The 21,998-nt window shown below is 44.5% G+C and overlaps 3 protein-coding genes across 5 annotated transcripts in view; 2 read left to right on the top strand and 1 right to left on the bottom strand.

Moving 5' to 3' along the window:
- Positions 1–21,998, bottom strand: part of LOC101979204 (zinc finger protein 397) — a 38,727-nt gene that overhangs the window by 4,733 nt on the left and 11,996 nt on the right. The window contains exons 1-2 of one of the 2 annotated variants that reach the window (XM_013349380.2): positions 7,715–7,959; positions 7,287–7,499 (exon numbers count right to left, since the gene is read on the bottom strand). Coding sequence is in view for 1 of the 2 variants with exons in the window: in XM_005355832.3 (XP_005355889.2) it covers positions 4,141–4,148 (8 nt within the window). In the remaining variant the exon portion in view is untranslated. Of the gene's footprint in view, positions 1–4,140; positions 4,149–7,286; positions 7,500–7,714; positions 7,960–21,998 lie in introns of those variants that run through there. The other variant, XM_005355832.3, reaches the window with a different exon arrangement.
- Positions 1–21,998, top strand: part of LOC101978918 (zinc finger protein 24) — a 49,043-nt gene that overhangs the window by 21,282 nt on the left and 5,763 nt on the right. Inside the window, exons 6-7 of the mRNA XM_026783410.1 lie at positions 3,173–3,202; positions 3,958–3,969. Of these exons, the coding sequence (XP_026639211.1) occupies positions 3,173–3,202; positions 3,958–3,969 (42 nt within the window). The remainder of the gene's footprint in view (positions 1–3,172; positions 3,203–3,957; positions 3,970–21,998) is intronic.
- On the top strand, positions 15,527–21,949 carry LOC113455440 (zinc finger and SCAN domain-containing protein 30-like). Of its 2 annotated transcripts, XM_026783412.1 has the most exons (4): positions 15,527–17,708; positions 18,002–18,161; positions 19,313–19,381; positions 21,874–21,949. In XM_026783412.1, the coding sequence occupies exons 1-3, from the start codon at positions 17,304–17,306 to the stop codon at positions 19,375–19,377; spliced, it is 630 nt and encodes a 209-aa protein (XP_026639213.1). In that variant the 5' UTR covers positions 15,527–17,303; the 3' UTR covers positions 19,378–19,381; positions 21,874–21,949. The 2 variants fall into 2 exon arrangements, with proteins under 2 accessions (XP_026639213.1, XP_026639212.1); XM_026783411.1 differs by lacking the exons at positions 19,313–19,381; positions 21,874–21,949 and adding an exon at positions 20,576–20,816.

Here is a 21,998-nt window from a genome sequence, read left to right as displayed (position 1 = left end):
TTCCAGGACAGGCTCCAAAGCTACAGAGAAACCCTGTCTCGAAAAACCAAAAAAAAAAAAAAAAGAAAAACCAAAAAAAAAAAATTATGTATGCTTTTGTGTGGTTCTTTATACCATGTGTAGCATGAATAATAAAAACCCAGGGACAGATACTGGGATTCAACATGAAGATCAGAAAAGCAAACATCCAACCACTACAGGGACCTTTTACCTCTACCAAATCTTCAGACCACAATGGCGGGATCCTGTCTCCACGCATCCTCAGATTCCACACCACTGAGTTCCTGCCCTTTCCCTTTATGTTCCTCTCTCTGCCAGTTACTCCTGTCTCCACCCCCAGAGAGCTGGGATTAAAGGGTAAATTGTGAAGGTAGCTGGTTCTCTCCTTCTATCGTGTGGGTCCTGGGGCTCACACTTAGGTTGGCAGGTTGGATGCTAAGTGCTAAGTGTTTTCAGCCTCTGAGTCATCTCACTGTCCCCCAAAATGACTAAAGAAATTACATGTTTGCTATTTTTGCTTTTGTTTGAGATACGCTGTAGCCCAGTTTGGCCTGCAACTCATGGTAATCCTTCTGTCTCAGCTCTTGAGTGCTGAGAAGACAGGAGCTAGCTACTGCACCTGGCTCTACCCCACCTCCTTTATCTTTTTTTTTTAGTGTAGCCTTTGGATGGCTTTGAAGTCACTTTGTAGCTTAAGATGGCTTTGGACTCAGGGTAGTCCTCCTGCCTCTGGCTCACCAGTGCTGGGATTACAGGTGCATGCTACCATACCTAGCTGGGTTGCTACTTTTGTGGTGTAGGAGGTTCTTCTGTTCATGTGTTGCTTTTATTGGTTAATGAATTAAGAAACTGCTTTGGGCCTTATAGGGCAGAACTTAAGTAGGCAGAGAAGACAGAACTGAATGCTGGGAGGAAGGACAGAGTGGGAGACACCATGGATCTTCTGGCTGAGATGGTCACTGGTTAGAATCTTGCCAGTAAGCCATGGCACGTGGCAAAACATAGATTAATGGAGATGGGTTAAGCTAATATGTAAGAGTTAGCCAATAAGAAGTTAGAGCTAATGGCCAAGCAGTGTTTTAATTAATACAGTTTTTGTGTGATTATTTCAGGTGTAAGCTAGCCAGGAGGCCAGGACAAACAAAGGGCCTGCCCCCTCTCTTCACAACACTCTTGAGTGAAACTTGACTTTATAGGCACCAATGGGGACTTCTTGATTCAAGAATACTAAATGGCTACAGATTACAAACTTCTTATTATGTACTAGATGACTTCAGAACAGGTTTACAGAAGGGTCTGAAAACTTTCACTCATTTCCCGCTCGGGATGGTCTCAGACACTGGTCAAAGCAAATTCTTCCACAGGCAGAACTTTAGAAATAAAACTACCGTCTGTCTACTATTTATGAAAGGAAATAGTCTAGGATATAAGCCTAGATTGACTCATGGCTAATGACAAATCACTTATCAAATACATGGAAAGAACAAGATTGGAATGCTAGAAAGAAAGTAGAACCCTGGGAGAAACATTGGGATAGACCTTCCGGAATGGGCTCAGTATGCACATATATTGTGTTCTTTGTACATTTTCAACAAAAGGTAACCAGCAAACAAGCCTCTCAACCTGAAAGACAAGAACATCCACAGAACTACGTCAATCAGCCTCTATTCCAGCTGGCATGGCTGACTGATGTATAGAACGGTCACGGCAGCAAGGGTGATGGCTATACATAGCTACAAACATAGGGATCTCCTCTCTCCAAGGGGGCATGCCTATTATCAATTCTGTATGCCTGAATATTCAACAACCAGAGTGAACAGTGCAATCAGTCAGGTTCCTGGAGGCAGATCCATTGTACAGGACCAGTTTTGTCATGAAATTTGTTTTCACACTGCAGATACAAAGCTGTATTTAGTTATGGTAATTCTGTTTGTTATCATGCTAGCCTATATAATACAACCTCGAAAAAAGTAATCTAAGAAAGGAAGTAGAGCAGTAACCTCAAATACCTGGAGCTCATGGGTCTTATGTGTGTTCCATTGAGAAGGATGCAGACTTGGGATGATGAGGGAATGTTCTAAAAGCTACACTAGGAAAGTTCTCACAGAGGACATACTATGTGCCCTATGCCAAAGAACAACAAAAAAGCTGTCTATTTTTTTTAAATGGTCAAACACATATGCATTACAGGAACTGAGAGTTGGAGGAGCTGTTTTAGTTAGGGTTATTATTGCTGTGATGAAACACCATGACCGAAAGCAACTGGGGAAAAAAAGGTTTTATTTGGCTTACAGATCCAGAGACACAGTCCATTGAGAGAAGCTAATGCAGGACCTCACACAGGGCAGGAACCTGGAGGAGGAGCTGATGTCAAGGCTATGGAGGGCTGCTACTTGCTGGCTTGTTCATCATGGCTTGCTCAGCCTGCTTTCTTACAGCAGCAAGGAGTACCAGCCCAGGAGTGGCACTACCCACAGTGAGCTGGGCCCTCCCCCATCAATCACTAATTAAGAAAATGCCCTACAGGCCTGCTTACAGCCCAGTCTTATGGATGCATTTTCTCAACTGAGGTTCCTTCCTCTCAGATGACTTTAGCTTGTGTCAAGTTGAACTAGCCAGCACAGGAGTCATGAGAATAATTCCTCCTCTATATGAGAAATATATTACACACACACACACACACACACACACACACACACACACACACACACACACGAGAGCACACGCGCACACACACACACATGTGCACGTGCATGTGTGTGCGTGCAATGGTGTATTTTATGATTATGGAGGCCAGAGAACAATTTATGGGAGCCAGTTCTCTTCTTCCACACATGTGGGTCCTGGGGATTGAACTCAGTAAATACCTTAACCATTTACTGCCAAGCCGTCTCACTGTCCCCCATTATACACCTGACCATCCACTTAGGCTATTTTTGCTTCCTATCCCCAATCCTGGGCCTGGCAAGTTTGAAGTTATAGCGCTCAATGGAGAGATGCTTCTACTATGGAACACGGTCAGGATTGCCAGTAAATTTGCCTCTTGGTCATTTCAGGCTCTTCATACTATAGACACTGTGGTCATAATGATTGGTCACAATTCCAAGGAATATGTTGCTGTGTTTCAGAAGCAGAATATGTTGCTGCTCTATGCCATGAGCAAGGACTCTAGAGAATTCTTCGGGGGTACCTCTTCTCTCAAGTTTAATTTTAGGCCCACACAATGGCACTCTGAAGAGCCTGTAGGATAAAAGCCCTGCCCAAGACTTAAATAATGTAAGAAAATGAGTTTATAATATGAACTAGATAAAGAACTCTGAGCTATAATTAAGGATTTAAGATTACAGCTATGCATTAACCTAATTGTAAAAGTTGACAACACGGGAAATCCAAGACAAGTAAAGTTGGATGTTATAGTTTTCTCTTAAAGACAGGTTGGACAGGCTGAATACACAGTACAATAGCAGTCTCAAGTGACCTCAAGGTGTGAGGTCACTCATTAACTCTGGCTGTGAGGTCTCGCAAAAGTTCTAATCACTTAGAACGTAAGAGATTTTAATAGCATTACATCACCATATGTAGGGGATCACCACATGTAGGGGATCACCCTGATTAATCAGTATCTAAGAAGCAGCAAGGGACCTGAAGACGAGCATTCACCTTCTCTGCTTCTGGGTGGCACACTGATGTGACCAATGCCTCGGGTTCCTGTTGGTGAGATTTTCACCACGGTGGGCTGCACTGCTGAGCTGTGAGCTGGGATAAGTCCATTCTCCCTTAAGTCGCCTTTGTCAGGGTACTTTGTCATGGCCATGGGAAAAACAAACTACTGAATTTATTCCGATACAAATAGTGTCCACTTGTCTTAGCTAGGGTTACCTTGGCTTTGAGGAAACACCATAACCAAAGCAACTCGTGGAGGAAAGGGTTTAGTCCACTCGCAGTTCCATAGAACAGCCAGCATCAAAAGTAGTGAGGGCAGGAACCCGGAGGCAGGAGCTGACGCAGAGGCTGTGGGGGTGGAGTGCTGTGTCCTGGCTCCACCCCACTCTCGCTGCTCCTCTTGGTGGTTATTTTTCTGCTGCAACTGGGCTGTGCGCTCACCAACAGCCTCTCAGGCTCTCTTTGTGAAGCCTCAACTTCTCTGCCTGACCCCTTCAATTCCGAGCCTTCAACTGATACTGAGGTGTGCACCTGCACCAATGGCCTCTCCTGACCTCTCCCAGTGCCAAGCCTCAGCTGCTCTTCATGCCTTCAAAATCAGAACCTCCTGGGTGACTCTGAGATCCCCAAGTCCAGCCGCCAGCACATGGCACAGCTTTGACTGCTTCTGAAACACAGCCTCTGTGGGCTGACCCTGAGGAAACACTTTCCAGGAGATTTCATCTCAATGGTGCTAGTCTTTTCTTAATCACCATCAATTTCTTAGCTCCAGCTAACCAACATCAGTTGTCCCAACAAAGCAAAGGTTTCTGTGGTGGTTTGAATGTAATTGGTCCCATAAGCTCCTAGGGAGTGGCACTATTGGGAGGTGTGGCTTTGTTGGAACAGGTATGACCTTGCTGGAGGAAGTGTGTCACTGTGGGGGCAGGCTTTGAGGTTTCCTATGCTCACGATACCACCCACTGTTGGAGACCAGTTCCTGTTGCCTTTTGATCAAGATGTAGGACTCTCAGCTCCAGAACCATATCTGCCTGCATGCTGACATACTCCCCGCCATGATGATAATGGACTGAGCCTCTAAACTGTAAGCCAGCCACCAAAATCAAACATTTCCTTTATAAGAATTGCCATGGTGATGTTGTCTTTTCACAGCAATAGAAACCCAATAACGACAGGGCTGGAGAGATGGCTCTGAGGTTAAGAGCACTAGCTACTCTTCCAGAGGTCCTGAGTTCAATTCCCAGCAACCACATGGCAGCTCACAGCCATCTGTAGTAAGATCTTTTACCCTCTTCTGGCTTGAAGACATACATGCAGGCAGAATACCATATGCATAATAAATAAATACATTTTTTAAAAAAGAAAGAAACCCTAAGGACAGGTCCACTTCAGAGGTGCCAGTCTTTTACATGGTGACTCTCTCCTCTCTCTCTCTTGGTTTTCTGAAACAGGGCTTCTTTGTGGAACAGCTCTGGATTTCCTGAAACTTGCCCTGTAGACCAGGCTGACCTCAGACTCACAGAGATCCACCTGCTGTTGCCTCCCGAGGGCTGGGATTAAGGGCCTGCACCACTGCCACCCAGCTTTATGGCTGACTCTTCAGCCCCAGCTGCTCAGAATGACAGAATCTTAATTCAAAACGGCAAATGGCTGTGATAGAGTCCTTATACTTCCCTGTGAAACTACACAAGCCAGGCCTCCATCTGCCCTCAACATTCTTATCTTCCAAGACCCTACAAAATAGCTCACCAAGCACTGAACACCGAATGATTTTTCTTTACACAACCCTCCCCAAAACATGGTGAGGTCCGTCACAGCAATATCCCACGATCCTGAACACAAGTACCCTGCGTGGGTGGACAGTGTTTCCCCAAGCAGATGTGGGTTAGGAAATGAAAATCCTCCTGAATTAGTGTCAGGTCCTAAAACAACACAGGCCATTGCTCCTGGCTGCCCACCAGAACCCAATGGTATGACTCTATTAAACACAACACATTCCGGCTGCAGAACATAGAGAAATCAAGCTGGAGCTGACCTGAAAATATTCTTTCTGCAGGCCAGATTTCATAGGGCGTGGAAGTGCTATGGGCTATGGGCAGAGAAAACCCATCAATGCCCGCTGCAACACTGCAGGCTATAATTCTGCCGGTGGTGGTCTAATGAGAATGGCTCCTACAGGCGCATAGTTTTGAATGCTTGGTCCCCCGTTGGTGGAATTGTTTGAGGATGATTAGGAGGTATGGCTTTTTGGAGAATGTATGTCACTGGGGGTGGGCTTCTTTGAAGTTTTCAAAGCCCACGCCATTCCCAGTTAGCTCTCTCCGCCTGCCTGCTGCCATACTCTGACATGATGGTCATGGACATTTACTCTCTGAAATTGTAAGTGAGCCCCCAACAAACTCTTCTCTATATTGCCTTGTTCATGTCACCTTAGCACAGCAATAGGAAATTAAGACCCCGACTAGCAGGCAAGATGTGCCTGCGTGTACGATAATGGCACGAAGGTTATGGGGGTGTCTTAGTCACTGTTCTAATGCTACAGACTCCATGACCGTGACAACTCTTATAGAAGAAAGCATTTAACTGGGGCTTGCTTACAGTTGCAGAGGCTTAGTCCACTATCATCATGGCAGACATGGTTCTGGAGGAGTAGCTGAGAGTTCTACATACAGATTCACAGGGAGCAGGGGGAGAGTCACACTGGCTTAGGCTTTTGAAACATCAAAGCCCACCCCCGTGACACATTTTCTCCAACAAGACCATACCTCCGATCCTTCTCAAGTAGTGAGACGCATTGAAATATATGAACCTATCAGAGCCATTCTTCGTCAAATCACCACAGGGAGTAATAACTGCTTTTGGATTGGATTTGAATCTGATCATTCCCAGCACTGTAAATCTGGTTAAAAGCCACAGGTCCTAGTGGAGAACTCACTGCTGGTGCCTTGCTAAATGGAAAGGCTGTCAAACCGCCTTCTAAATATTTAAGTTTATATACCTAGGTTAGTGCTACCCTCAACCTTGGCCAGAGAAGCTTCTTTCTCTCTGTAGTGGTCAGCAGTCAATGCAGAGACTGATAGCTGGTCAAAGTACTGAGCACAGTGACTAGTAAGTGTTAAGTCCTAAATGGGACATCTATTGTAATCGGCCTTCTCCCTAGACGCAGGGGACACCCCAGAAGAGAGCGCAGAAAGGCTGGGTGAGCTGAAGATGGGGAGGGATTCTGTGGACCACTATTTTTCAGACACGACACTAAACACATTGCAGTTATGATTATCTGTACAAGATCAAGACAGTAAGGTATCTCAACATTCCTCCAGGCAGCTTGGGGGGGGGGGACACAACATGAAGGGGGAAGGGTCTCTGGGTAACTGGTAGGGGGATTGGGGGTGAATGTAATCAAAATGCATTGTTTACATGCATGACATTGTGAAAGAATTAATTTAAAAAATCTATTTTTAAAAAGAAGAGGCGACTGAATAAAAGCTATATCTCTAGAATTCAAAACAAAGCCGTATGACTTGGCTTGGAGCACAAAAGACATGGTACGGCTTGCCAGAGAGGATGTAGACAATGGAGACCACTGGTACCACGGAAGGAACATGCAACGCACCGCTCCTCACCTCACAGAGGGTGACGCTCTTGAGAGTCACAGCTGAACTGGATCTCCACAGGCACAACCGGACACCTCAGGAAATTCTCAGTGGAGAATTACCATTTCTTCTGTAAGATCTTCTTGTCCACACAAGTGACTGAAGCCTGCACGCGATGTGGTAGCCCTGAGTTCAGATTAGAACCACTGTACAGAGGAGATGTCATTTCTGAGACTAGGGCTTCTAGATACGGAACAAAGAGAAGGAGAAAAATCTAATTTAGCTTCCAGGAGCTTTTCCTCTTAGATCGTGCAGGAAGCGGGAATTAACCCTCTTTAATTCAATCCCCCTTACAAGATGCGGCGCTCAAACAAGACTGGAAATTAAAAATACTAAACTAGGGGTGTGACTGGAATAACAGTGCAGGGAGGGGTTTAATATTCGCGTCCAACACTCACAAGGCAGCTATCTCTTTTCCAGCTCCGCAGGCTGATTACGGGGGGTTCATCCACTTAGTGATTCCACTAGCACCCCAACATTTCGGACGTTCATGCAGTTGAATAAAGGCTCAGTGAGCACAGACTAGCTATCCAGAACAGTAGGTCATGAAACCGCACGGTCCCCATGTCCAAGACGCCGTTGACTCTCCTGTGCCGGAGAGACTGCCTGTCAACCACCCCTACAATCTCTCTGCGTTTCGGATGCTCCCTCAGCCGGCCGCTCTAGGAATCTGGGAGGATCACAACTCTATTGTGCATCCTCACTCCCGCACAGCGTCGTGAATTAGGAGTTCTTGCAGTACACGACTGCAGCTCCCAGCTTTAGCCTAAGGCACTGGCTTGTCCTTTGCTGCGGTTAGTGATTCTTTACGTGAATGTCAGGATCCATCATCTTTCATAAAAATTTTATAAAGTCAGGTATTTTTCTGACCAGATAACTCTCGTGATCCATTTCTCTTCTGCATCTGCCTCTGCCCCCCCCCCACCTTAATCCCTTTCCTAAGTTTATTCCTCGGTTTTCCTCCCCCCTCCTCCCTGCCATCCATCCATACAGGGGACTGAACATGCTAGTTAAACATTCTACTACTGAACTGTATCCCCAGCTGTCTTTTCACACTCCCCACCCCGCCTGTTTCAGTTAGAGTTTCTATTGCTGTAAAGAAACACCATGACCAAAAAGCAAGTTGGGGAGGAACGGGTTTAATTGGCTTAAACTTCATATAACTGTTCATTATTGAAGGAAGTCAGGACAGGAACTCAAACAGGGCAGGATCCTGGAGGCAGGAGCTGATGCAGAGGTCATGGAAGGGTTCTGCTTACTGGCTTGCTGTCCATGGCTTGCTCAACCTGCTTTCTTATAGAACCCAGGACCACCAGCCCAGGGGTCGTTCTTATAGAACCTATGGAACCACCCACAATGACTGGGTGCTCCCCCATCAATAACTAATTAAGAAAATGCCCTACAACTTGTCTTATGGAGGCATTTTTCTCTGTTACGTTTCCTTTCTTTCAGATAACACTAGGTTATTGACATATGCCCAGCCACTACACTCCACCCCCCTTATGAAGCCAAGGTGCAGGCCTTGTGTTTTCAATCCTTCTGCGTGAGCCTACTGTGTTGCTGAGACTTCAGACATGTCATTTCTTATTTTCTCTCTATAAAAATGACATTATTTATTTAGTGTGTATGGAGGTCAGAGGAAAAATTGCATTACTTGGCTGTTTCCTTCCCATTTCGTTGAGTTGCAGGACAGGAACTCAAAGCCAGCAAGTGCTTTATCCACGGAGGCATCTTGCAGTCCTCTTGTGTGGTGGTGCTGTTTTGAAATAGGGTCTAGCTATACAGCTCTGGCTGACCTGGGACTCCTGGTTGTCTTCCTGCCTTAGGTTCCTGAGTGATGAGATTTTAGGTATGCACTCCCCACCACCCCGTTTTTCATCGTGAAATGACTTTTTTTTTATTGATATAGCATCATTGTCCAGTCAGTAGAAACACAATAGTAGTAGTGTGTATGTGTTGTATGTATCTCCTTAAGGAAAGTTGGCTTACACAAATATAGGAACTGGCCAGGTAGTCTTGCAGTGCTCATGTGACTAGGAGTCTAATGCTGGAATTTGATATCAACAAAGCAGAAAGGAGCAAAGTGGGAGAAAGCAGAGTCAAGCTAGGAGCCACAGGTGTAAGCTGAGACTCATGGTCATGGAATGAAGCCTTGGGTTAATAATATTATTACTGAGACAGAGTCTCTATTATGTAGCTTTGACTCTTCTAGAAATCACTATTATAAATCAGAACTCACAAAGATCCCCCTGCCTCTGCCTTCTAAGTGCGGAGATTAAAGTGCCACAATGCCTTGATAACATTGGAATTTTTTAGGACTATGTGAATTTATTTATTCAGTGACTATTACTATATCAGACACTGTGCTACAACAGACACACAGGATCTAGAATGGTCTTCAAAAGCCTGAGCCCTCTCAGCTTGAAGATTCATGGAGAAGTGAGGAGATGCATGCAGACTCTTGGGTCATGACCACAGAATTATGTACTGTACAAAGCTCAGTGAATAGCAGAACTGGGCAACAGAACCGGGGTCAGAGAAAACAGCAGAGCATTCTTCTTTTTGATGTTTGTAATCGTGGTCGTCCTCCCCCCTGTGTAACAGTCCTGGCTGTTCTGGAACTCACTTTGTAGACCAGGCTGGCCTCGAACTCGAGATCCATCGAACTCTGCCTCCTGGGATTAAAGTCATGCACCACCACTGCCTGCTGTAATCTTGATTTTAAGAAAACATAAACCATGCATGCATAGAAATGACTATCTTTTAGAAGACTGTATGTAGTTCACCATAGAGTCCTGAAAGAACGTGAGTGCTGGTTTCTGAAGGGTATTTCAGAACCTGCATAACTTAGGTATTCTATCAGGCTCAACACCTGTATTTTGATTTACACCTTTTTTGGCTCTCAGGAAAGCTTTGTCTTTAAATAATGATCTTAATAAAGTTGGGAAAGAATAATCATCAGCAGGGAGTCCTTTGCGGCCAGACCAACTTGAGGGGAAAGTACACATAATTTAATCATCAGTAGCTTCATGTGGCCAATGTTGTCCATATTGGATAGTACGGATATTGAACATTTCTTGAAAACCTGATATTCCCTTCCACTCACTGATTTGATTCAGCTCTCAAAATCTGGTTCACTGTAAAATTTCTTTGCAATTTTATCATGTATTCAGTCACTCTTTTCCCAGTACACCCCTCCCTAGCAGACTACCCAAAGAGCACGGCGGCCACAGAATAGTAGTCCTCCGGGTTCCTAGAGGGACCCTCTCGTCCCCACTTCCGGGGGAGTGCGTCTAGTGGCTTCTCCGCTTCCCCGGGCGGTTCGGGTTACCTGCGGAGCCGAGGTGAGTGCCAAGGTGCAGCCCCTCGGCTTTGATGCCTTCCAGCCCCTTCTGTTCGGGCCGCCATCCTCCCGTACACCCTCTCTTCTATCCCTCGTCTCGCGCCCGTCTCAGGGAGAGCATGGAGCTGTGCCAGGCCTCTTCTAGGTCCGCGGGTCGCCTGTCTCTCATCTGGCGCCTCTGCTTGCCGCGCGCTCCCAGTTGCGGTTCTTTTACACCGATTGCTCTCCCACTTACCAGCGCCTCTTGCTTGTGGGTGCTGCCAGGTCTTTGCTTGAGAACAAAGCTGGTCCCAGGGCCGGATCTCAGTCATGGTCTTGGCTTTCCTTTATTAAACACTCTGAGAGCACCAGCTTCTCTCTAGGTTATTTTAAAATTGGTGACAGGGTCTCACTTGTTGCCCAGGCTGGCCCTGAGCTCACTCTAGCCCAGGATAACCTTGAATTTGGCGAAGTCCTGCCTCAGCCTCCCCCACAGAGCTCACAGTCCTGTGCTACCAGGTCTGGCTTTCTGTAATTGTATTCACTATTAGATACAAGTGTACTTCTGTTTAATACATGCCGCCCCGTTACCCCGCTGTTGAGTTCTGTGAGGCAGGTAATGTCCTCATAACCGTCCAGCCCCTAATAGAGTGTCTGCACACAATAAATATTAACAAGTTTGTGAAAACCAGGCTCTCTGGTGAGCACCCTGACTTAGTAACGCTGATGTGAGCAGCATTCAGCAGAGGCAGCACCAAGAGTGTGGACTCCAGAGTCAGGCCTATAGTCCCAGCTCTCAGATGGTGGAGGCAGGGGGACCACATTGTTAAAGGCCAGCTCAAAGTAAAAAACAAAACAACAACAACAATAACCAAACTCAACAAAAGCAAACTCAATGAAACAGCAGTCCGGATAACCTCCCAAGCCCCATAGGTGGGGCAGCACTGTTTCTCTTAGCACAGTTGAACTTACACCATAGCATGCTGTGAAGACAAAGCGTGTTGAGACATTTAAAATGGGCTGATAAAGCTGGGATCTACTACAAAGGCCCAGTGTGTTGTTAAGTATTAAATGATCAAGCAGGAACATTCTAACACATTACTTTTAGGACAGATGCTTTAATAGTTGGTTACAGCCTTCCCTGCCAGGAGAGGATTGCCCAGAAGGGTCCTGGGGGTTTCCTCTTGGTTAGACTGATGGCTAGTTGGAGGCTTGGACCCAAGCTCAGTGCCTCCCACCCCCTTCACCATTTCCTGGGTGACACCTGAATCAGGTTTTCTGATCAGAATGGTTACTTTCTATCCTCACAGACAAGCTTGCTTCCCCAGTTAGTGTGCTAAGAAGTGGGGGTGTGGCCCTGAAACACTGCAGTGCCTCTCTAGACTTGCCCTCTGTGAAAGGATGGGAGAATCAAGAACCTGGGCTTGATTTTATTGATGTCCTTTTGGTAAATTTCCCAGTGAGGCCTATTTTGTAACTCACTCCTTGTGGAATGGGATTTGCCTCTTGCCTTGAGTATCTTACTGGGCCAGTTTTAAAATGTGGTTTTATTGTTGTTCAGGTATGGTGAGACAGAGAACAGGAGGTGATTGAGTTGGAAAGGCTAGATTTGTTCCTACAGTCCTCAGGAGATGGGCCCTGCCTTGACACGAAAGCTCCCAGTCAGGAGGCAGGAAAAACAAGGGGAAATGGTAAGAATCTTGACTTACCATAGCAGTGGCGGAGCAGCAGAAGCACATTTTGTGTTTGCTTGTTTGAGTCACTTCAGCGCACCCTGGGAGGTGGAGATTTTCATGCTTGTTTGCTGCTGACCTTGAAGTGGTTAGGGTAGGAGAGTGGTCCTGAGGGGGAGAGCCTTCCTGAGACCTTGGGTCGAGGGGATTCTTCTGGGTCTGTTGGTTCCCAGAGAAAGGATGCTCACACGAGTTGCTTCCTGCTGTGGGAGCTGGGAGGAGGACTGTTTGTGTGAAAGTGTGTCTAACATACCAGCAGCCCAAGCTCCTATTGCACCTTGCTCTTTCCAGGAGAGGGAATGGAATCTCAGAAAGGGTCAGCTGCTGAGTAAAATCTCACCATGATTACTAGACAGAGTATGATTGTCTGACTCCAACATTGGTGCTTTTGTGAGCTAAATCACTTACCTGCAATCTGCCAAGTGCTCTGGAAACGTTTCCCAGTTTGTATTAGGTAGCTGACAGTGTTGACCAGTGCTTCTTTGAAATTCTTTTTTGACCATGCTGACATTCACGTGAGTGCATACACATATGGATATGCGCATGCACACACACATATGTAGGTTCAGTTCTGTATGTATTTGTGGTGTATAGTTTCATTTATTTTGGGGTTGAGTGATTTTTGGCTCACAATGGTGAGTCAGAACAATATAGATTGTTGTAGAGTCATAGACAAGACCAGTAGTCCCATTAAAGCGTTTTTATTATGTGTATCTGTGTGCATTTATGTACAGCATGTGCAGTGGAGTCCCTGGAACTGGAGTCAAGGTGGTTTTGAGCCCCTGTGTGGGTACTGGGAACTGAACCTGGGTTCTCTGTAAGAGCAGTAAGTGTGCTTAACCACTGAACCATCTCCAGCAAACCCTCCCCACCCCAATAAAGTGGGTTTTTTTTTTCAAAAAGTGAAGTAGTTTGAGGGAAATGTAGTTCCCTTGAACCTTGTCTCTTACAACTCCTTAACTGAATCAGAGTTCTCAGCACTGACATCTCAGGATCCTTTGTAGATGGTGTCACAGATGTACATACTGGGATCTGATTTAGGTGCATCTGACTGAGCTAGAAGTCACCCCATTCCCATCCCCAGTGAGTGACATGAGGACATTAAAAACTCTCCCAGGGCAGGGAACATATGTAGCATCCTTACGAGTAATATATCTAGTCTTGCTAGTAGTATATCTAGCTGCCAGCCAGAACTGATTGCTAGCTAGTGAGTGATGCACTGTGAAAACCAGTCTGGCTCATAATGGTCTTTTTGTTTGTTTGTTTTATTTTGTCATTTAGATTCTTTTATTTTTCATTTATTTACATGTTCTGTGTACTAAGTGTTTGCAGAGCCCTTGGAAGCCAGAAGTGGACATTGAATCCTCTGGAACTGAATTTACAGACTGCTCTCAGCTGCCCTGTAGGTGCTGGACTTGATCCCAGCTCCTTTGGGGGAACAGTTAGTGCTCTTAACTGCTGAGCCATTTCTCCTGCCTCCCAAGAACAGTCTTGATATCACATTAGGTATCAAAAGTCAAAACCGACAGCTGACCCTGATCAGTAAACACTGCTGTGAACAAAAGTTGGCCAGAGGAATATAATATTTTCAATTTGCAAAGACCACTCTGGTTACAGTGTGGATAACAGGCTGGTGGGGACTGAGTGAGTTTGGGCCCAGCAGGTGGTTAGGTTGTGTGGTTTCACACATGGAATAGCACTGGGGTGATGACTAGATTTGGAAGGGCAGACTCCAGAAGTAGGAAGTAAAAACAGCAGGAAAGAGTTCGAGAGGACTGCTGAGGTGTCAGCTACTGGCCGCACAGCCGGGTGGATAGTCCTGTCTCCTGAACACAGGGTTTTCTGTTATTTTGTTCTGCTTTTCCCCCAAGACAGGGTTTCTTTGCATAGCCCTGGCTGTCCTTGAACTCTCTCTCTAGACCAGGCTGGCCTCAAACTCACAGAGATCCTCCTGCCTCTGCCTCCTGAGTACTGGGTTTAAAGGCGTGCGCCACCACCGCCTGACCTGAATCCTGGTTTAAGCTGGCAAAAATCAGCTTGGTGGTTACCCCGTGACTTTATGAAGTATAATACTATGACTTATGCTGCATCTAAAGTCCTTTCGAGAGTTTCAGGAAAATTCATGTAGGCAACTAGGTCTCGGAGATCAGGTAGAAGTTGTAGATAACTGATGGATATTAGCGGAAAGTGAGGGTATGGAATCTTGGGGGACGGGACGTGAGGAGAGACAGAAAAGGGAAATGCTAGGGCTAATTTTATGGGGAACACTGGAAAGGAACTGGAGGATAATCATAACATATTCTTTATGATTATAAACGCCCCTCAGCCACATGCGCCTGAAGGACAAGGTGTTCAGGCACAGGACTTACAGTATAATTGTCTGAGGGCTGATGAGGTGGCTCAGGGCTTATATTGCCCTTGCAGAGGACTTGAGTTCAGTTTCTAACATGTATGTTGGCTGGTGGACAACTTTCTGTAACTCTAGCTCCAGGGAATCAAATATCCTTTTCTAGCCTCTGAGGGCACTGCACACATGAGCACAAACCCATACATACACACCCATATATATAATTAAAAACAAATCATGGCATTTCAAAAACTGAGTAATATCCCAAACACTTGGACAAAAGGCTAGAGACTAGTAACAGACTCACGATCACCAAGTGAAAAGCATGCATCAGTGTGCAGCCCCGGTATAAACAGATCTGACAACATGGCACATAGCATTTCTGCTTACATTTGAATTTATCTGGGGTGTGTGTATAGATCAGAGGAAAACATTTAGGGGTTCTTTTCTTACTCTTTGTGTTCCAGGTATCAAACTTGGGTCATCAGATTTGGTGGCAATTGTCTTCTGTGCCATCTTGTCTTTCCACCCTCTTTGAGATATCACTATGTAGCCCTGAAATTTCTTAAATCCTGATTGACTTAGTAAGAAAAGAAGTAGTTATTATTTCTCTCATACCAAAATTTAAGAGTTTGGGAGGTGTTTAAGAGGCAGAGGTAAGGAGGATTGTGGGTTTTGAGAATAGCCCTAGCTACATGGTAAAACCCTGTCTCTAAAATATATAAAAATATATGTGTGTGTATTTATATTTGTGTGTGTGTGTATATATATATACACACACACACATATATATATATACACTCACACTGTATATATGTATATATTTATATGGTATGCACGTACATGTTATTTATCCCTGGGTTTATGTGTATGTGTGCATGTTGTTTGTCCCTGGCTATTTCTGAAGCATCTGTTAATATCTGTCACAGCACAGAGGAAATGTTGCTTTGAAGGTATCTCAGACCTAACTTTCTTACTGAATAGTTCAACATATGGCACAATCATCTTCCAGCCACTAGAAGTGCCCAGAAACCTGAATTCTTTCTTTAGATTCTCAGTAGGTTAGAACTCACTATGCAGCCTGAGCTACCTGGGATTCAGTCTTCCTGCCTCAGGCTAGTAAATGGTGGGATTACAGGCTTGAGACACTATACCTGGTCTTGGCCCCTCTATCTTCCAAACCTTTATCAAGTAGGTCTCTAAGTCTTGTTCAGCTTCTGTATCTTGGGTCCTATTCCTCAAGCCATTACAGTCTCTCACCTGAATGACTGTGGACCCACCTCTTCTGCATACCACTCTGCCTGGGAGACAGACCTTCCAGCCATGCTGCGGCTTTGGCTCAGACCATGGGTGGTTTGGCTGTTCTGCTATAGGTATGTTTTCTCTTAGTATCCATTAGTGTTCCAGGGTCTGGCATAGACTTTTAAATGTGGGTGCATAGAAATACCTGGGGCATTAAATAAAGCCATATTCCTGGAGATTTTGACTGGATCTGTCATAGGATTCATCTTCCGAGGCTAATTGAGCTATACCTGGAGGTCACAGCCATTGGTCTGCTGGCCCTAAACCACCGTCAGCCTCTGCAAGGCCATGCCCTCTCACCCCATCTCTGTCACTCAGATCACATTCCTCTGAGCTCCCTGCCTCTTCTGGCCCCTCTCTCTGGTCTTAGTCGTTGGTCTTTTCCTTGTGTTTACTTTCCTCTGATTTATCATGCTGTTTACCTGTTGTTACTTCACACTGAACTAGGAGGCCATTGGAAGAAAACTTTAATGTGAGACCTGTTTAGCAGTCTGCATAGCACACAGTAGATTTTTAAGTATTTGTGAAATAATGAAGGGAATTTTCTGCTGTGACTTTCAGTGAGGAACAATCTTCCCTTCTTTGTGCATTCCTGTGACCCCATTCAAACATTTTTGCCGTCATTACTAATTTGCAAGAACAACCAAAACTGGTTTGGGCAATCCATTCCGGAATAAAAACAGTTAGTGATTGAACGTCAGGCAAATTCAAGATACTTGACTTCATCTGTAAAACATGGGGTGGTATTTACTGCACAGTGGTATTGTTGAAATCCAATAAAATAGCTCTTGTAAGCTGCCTGGCCCATGACCAGTGCTACATTTGAGTTCCTGTCTTTTGGGAGACTGTGACAGGGCTAAATACTTTGCATGCAAAGTCCAGCTCTCCTGTTCATTAGCTGTGTGCCTGGGTCATCTTATGATCCTCGGAAGCCTCATTCGGAGAATGGACAAATCATGATAGTCCTTAATGTTATTACTGAAGGTCACTTGATTGTAGCTATACTAAAATTTTGTCTCATGTTCTGAAAACAATCTTGAATAATCTGAAGGTTATCATTTGTATGGAAGTACCGTACCCTTTTAGCCCGTTTTCTACACTGGCACAGTAACCAGAGAGTTGCATTCCTTAGCTCTGCAGGCCAGTCTCTCCCCCTGCCCTCAGTGGTGTATACCAAAGGCTGTCCTCCATAACCATGTAGTTACATTCTGAGCACATGCTTTCCCTGTGTAACGTGAACACTGCCCACCTCCTCTCTACCTCAGCTAGGTAGTCTTTTCAGGATGTTCAGAGAGGCCACAGCCTTGGCCTGTCCTGCTCCAAAAGGACAAAATGGACTCAGCTTTGTGAAAGTTGAAGAAGAAAATGTTTGGAGGCAGGACTTCAGTCTTCAGGGAAACCTCCAGAGCCAGGAGGTTTTCCGCCAGCAGTTTAGACAGTTTGGCTACTCTGACTTCACTGGGCCTCGGGAGGCTCTGAACCAACTGCAGAAGCTTTGTCAGCAGTGGCTGAGGCCAGAGGAGCGCTCCAAGGAGCAGATCCTGGAGCTGTTGGTGCTGGAGCAGTTTGTGGCCATCCTGCCTATGGAGCTGCAGGCCTGGGTGCAGGAGCGCAGACCTGGAAACGGAGAGGAGGCTGTTACTCTGCTGGAGGAGCTGGAGAGAGAATTTGATGAACCTAAACAGCAGGTAAGAGGTAAGGGTTTTTTTTTTTTTTGTTGTTGTTGGTGGTGGTGGTTTTGATCTATTGTGGTTATTAGAGAAGCCATTATGAGTAGCACTGACTCGGCTCTCAGGAACTTAGCCAGTTTCTGCCTCTCGGTAAATAAATTATTCACCCATTAGTTCAAGTCATGGGGTCTGTGGTGGTGTTGTTGTTTTCCTAGTCATCTGAAGAGTTTTCTGGCTCTTCTGCCTTGTCCATCGCTGTTGGTGATTCTCCTGTATATCATGAGTCACAGTGCTGGTATTTGTTATTCTAGGACACAGCTCTTGGCCAAGAAATGACACCCATGGGAACACAGAAACCTCTGAGTAGCCCACTGCCGTCCTTGGAGGACCATTGCAGGAGTGAACCCCAGGAGCCTCAGGTTTTCCATGAGAGAGATGGGGCAACCCTACCATTTAGGGTTGAGGATGAAGGTGAGCACTATCAAATGCGCCAAGACTTTCTTAATGACTGTCAGCTGTACTGTCACTAAGTGTTGTGGAAAATCATGCTGACTTTGAAATATTCTTCTATTGACTCAGCCTAGAATCTGAAATTTCAATATAATTTTTAAAACTTGGATTAATAACTAAAGTCTTTCATAAGATTTTCTGATGCCATATTCCAAGACTAATGCTGTTTTCAAAAGTATTTTTGTCACACTTATAAGGAAGTTCCTAAGAAGGGAAAGGGAAAATGTAATGTTAAAAATTGTCAGCTGCAAGCCAGATGTTGAATACTAGTACCTATAATACCAGTACCGACTTGAAAGGCTGAGAGGTAGGAGGGCTGCGTGACCGAGGCCAGCCTGGACTACACAACGAGATGGTCTCAAGAAGAAAAGTAGCAGAGCATTGATCACTAAAAGTCACACTCTAGAACGTACAGGGCTAAGGCGGGAAGACCTCAGAACACATATGCGAGAGGTGCCATGTGTCATCTGCTCCTGCTAGGGCTGACATCTGATCTTGTTAGAGAGGTACAGTCACAGACAGAGGAAGACGTGTACTCTGAAATGCTCAGCAGGCCAGATCCAGCAGAAGCCACCTTTAGGGTACTAAAAGCCTGCCAGGAAATTTGACTTAGTATAAAATTTGCTGGGAAGCTGCCAAGGTGGACAGCTTCTTTGAAATTTATTCTAGTGTTTGTTGTTTGGTGTCCTAAATGCTGTAGGAATAAAGAGAAAGATCTTCCTCAAAGTCCTTCTAACTCACTCAACTGATAAAACACACATGCTAGCATATGCCAGTATTATGGATAGGACAATGATAGATTTGAAATGAGGAGGCAATAAATCAAAGTATCACAGATGCCAAGGATTAGAGCCGAAAGGACTTTTAAGTTATTGACAACATCTCTATAGACATCAGCCATCCCTGTGGTTAATGCCTGTCACATCTGCTTCTGATTTCATTTTCACCAAGCAATCTTGTTACAGTCCCACGAAACTTAATTATTAAGAGAATGCCTTATTCAGTCAAATCTATGTAATTTACATTATTCTTATTACAGTTGTACTATATAGTTACAAGAGGTTGGCTAGTATGAGCCCGCCCTAAGAGGTCAATCTGTTGTATGTTGATAGAATTAGATATAGGAGGACAGAAGCCTGAAGGCCTGACCTTAGACCTTGGCAGTTCACCAAAGTAATCACGTAAGTTACCTACTGAGATTAATTTAGAAACACCCACTCAACCTTACACATTCAAATGCATTTTAAAAAATGATCTTATCATATTGCCTTACAGAGAACTATCTACTAATAGCTAATAATACCTAATTGTCTGTGTTAGTTTCTTGTTGTTTGATAAAGACTTTATTTATTTATTTATTTGAGACATGGTTTCTCTGTGTAGCCTTGGCTGTCCTGTAACTCACTCTATAGAACAGGCAGGCCTCAAACTCAGATTCACCTGCCTCTGCCTCCCAAGTGCTGGGATTAAAGATGTGTACCACCATAGCCTGGCATCTGTATTAGTTTTTAATCAGTATAATGAGATACCTGAAGCAGTTAACATTATAAAGAAAAATGGTTTATTTGTTCATACATTTGGAGATTTAGGGCTGTGTTACCTTCATTGGCTCATTTCTGGTTAGGGTCCTTTCTGTAACATCATATCATGACGTTGGTTATGAGAGTACAGACAAATGTGTGATCACATAAAAGCCACAGCAGAGACACCAACTCAAGGTTAGGTTCAGGTTTTTAGAACAGTCCTTGCAAGAACTAACCAGTTCTCAGTTTCCATGGGAAACATCTTAATCCTTTTTGAGAGCATTACAGTTGATTGGGATATCCTAGTAGGCCTGCCCTCTTCAAGGCTCCATCAGTTGCTACATCACTATACTGCGGACCAAACTCCCAACAGAGAAGCCTTAGAGATCAAACAGCATGCAAACCCTAAGAATGTCTAAATCTTTTAGGACAGCTATATCTACCCCTCCCCCACCTCCCTTTATATCGCTGCCTTGGTTTTTTGAGAGTATTGCTACATAGCCTTGACTGTCCTGAACCTGATACTCAACCTGTAGACAAGGCCTGTGCCTCTGCCTCCTGAGTGTTGGAATTAAAAGGTGTATGCCACACTTGGCCCTTTACTTAGTTTTATTAAGGTCTTGACAGATTTTGATTTCCTTTAATGTAATATTGGTTGAAGCTCTAGCTCTTACTTAGTACCTTAGGGTATGACTGTACTTTTTGGACATGAGGTTACTGTGTTCCTTATCCATTATGCCTGCTGTCTTTTTGGGAACAGGGAAAAAAATTGTTTTTCTGATTTATGCAAACTTTCTCTGGTCCCATCATTTCACTTAATATAATACTTATTTTTATTGTTTTGTTTTCAAGACAGGGTCTCACTAAGTAGCTCTGGCTGTCTTGGAATACACTGTGTCAACCAACCAGAATGGCCTGAAACTCACAGAAATCCACCCGTCTCTGCTTCTTGAATACTGGGACTAAAGGCATGCACCACTATGCCCAACAAGTGCACTATTTTTATGCCTTGATTATATACTAGTGCTTTGTTGGGCATTTTATTTATGTTTTTTTTTTTTGAGATAGGGTCTCAGTATATAACCCTGGCTGGCCTGGAACTCAGTATGTAAATGAGGCTGGCCTCAAACTTAAAGATTTATTTGTCTTTGTTTCCTGAGTACTGGGATTTAAGGTGTGTGCCACCACCTAGCCTTTTTCCATTAAGATAAGCACCACTTTGAATAAGTGTCACTATAACTGTATTTCTTCCTAAATGCTTTGTCTTTTTCTATTGCTTATATTGATTTGCCCTATTAGGAACCTGCTAGAATTTGCAAATGCTATCTTGCCTTCTATTCCCTGCCCACCTCCCTGTGTCCAATACTTATCTATCCCCCAAACATTTTATAGTATCACATGCTCTCCTACTTTGTTAGATGTACTGCTGATCTACAACTCTTAAGTCATCTTATTCCTGATTCTGTATAACCTCTTCTCCTTTTTCATGTTATCTAACCTAGAATCATCTCTTCCCTTTCTGGTTTATGACTGGTATTACTGTTTGTCACCTCTAAGTATTGTTTTCTTGTTCAATTGTCAATGTCTCCAATACTTACTTATATTCTTTGTCCATTTTACTCTCGAGTTCTGTTTAGGGAATTCTCATTTTCCCACCCGTATCTCTTTCCCCAGTCCTGGAGATTAAACCCAGGGCCTTGTGTTTGCAAGCACTCTAAAGTCACTGAGCTGTATGTCCAGCCCTGGTATTTTTTTAAACGTATGAGTGTTTGCCTGCATGTTTGCATATGCACTACCTGCATGCCTGGTCCCCACAGAGGCCAGAAGAGGGTGTTGTATCTCCTGGAACTGGAGTTAGAGATGGTTATGAGCCACTAGGTGGGTGCTAGGAACTGAACCAGGGTCCTCTGCAAGAGTATGCCCTCTTAAATCACCAAACCAGCCAGGTTTTTGTGAGTTCAAGGCCAGCCTGGTCTACAGAGTTAGTTCTAGGACAGCTAGGACTGTTACACAAAGAAACCCTGTTTTGAAGAAAAAAAAAATCACCACGCCATCTCTTGAGAACCAGCACTTACCCTTTTCCTTTATTTATTGTTCCTCCTATAGCGTTTTTAACATAAAAGAATAACACACCCTATTCACATTTTTAGATAGCAAGATGGTGACTGACAAAGTACTAACAGCAAAGCAAGAAATTATTGAATGTGTTACATCAGTGGCCATGGCATCTCCAGGAAGACTTCCTAGGGAATCTTCTCCAGTACAGATAGTTGAA

This window comes from Microtus ochrogaster, chromosome 18 (assembly GCF_000317375.1).
Source record: "Microtus ochrogaster isolate Prairie Vole_2 chromosome 18, MicOch1.0, whole genome shotgun sequence".
Lineage (NCBI taxonomy): Eukaryota > Metazoa > Chordata > Mammalia > Rodentia > Cricetidae > Microtus > Microtus ochrogaster.
Note: the sequence above shows the minus strand (reverse complement) of the source record. Positions and strands in the feature narration are given on the sequence as shown.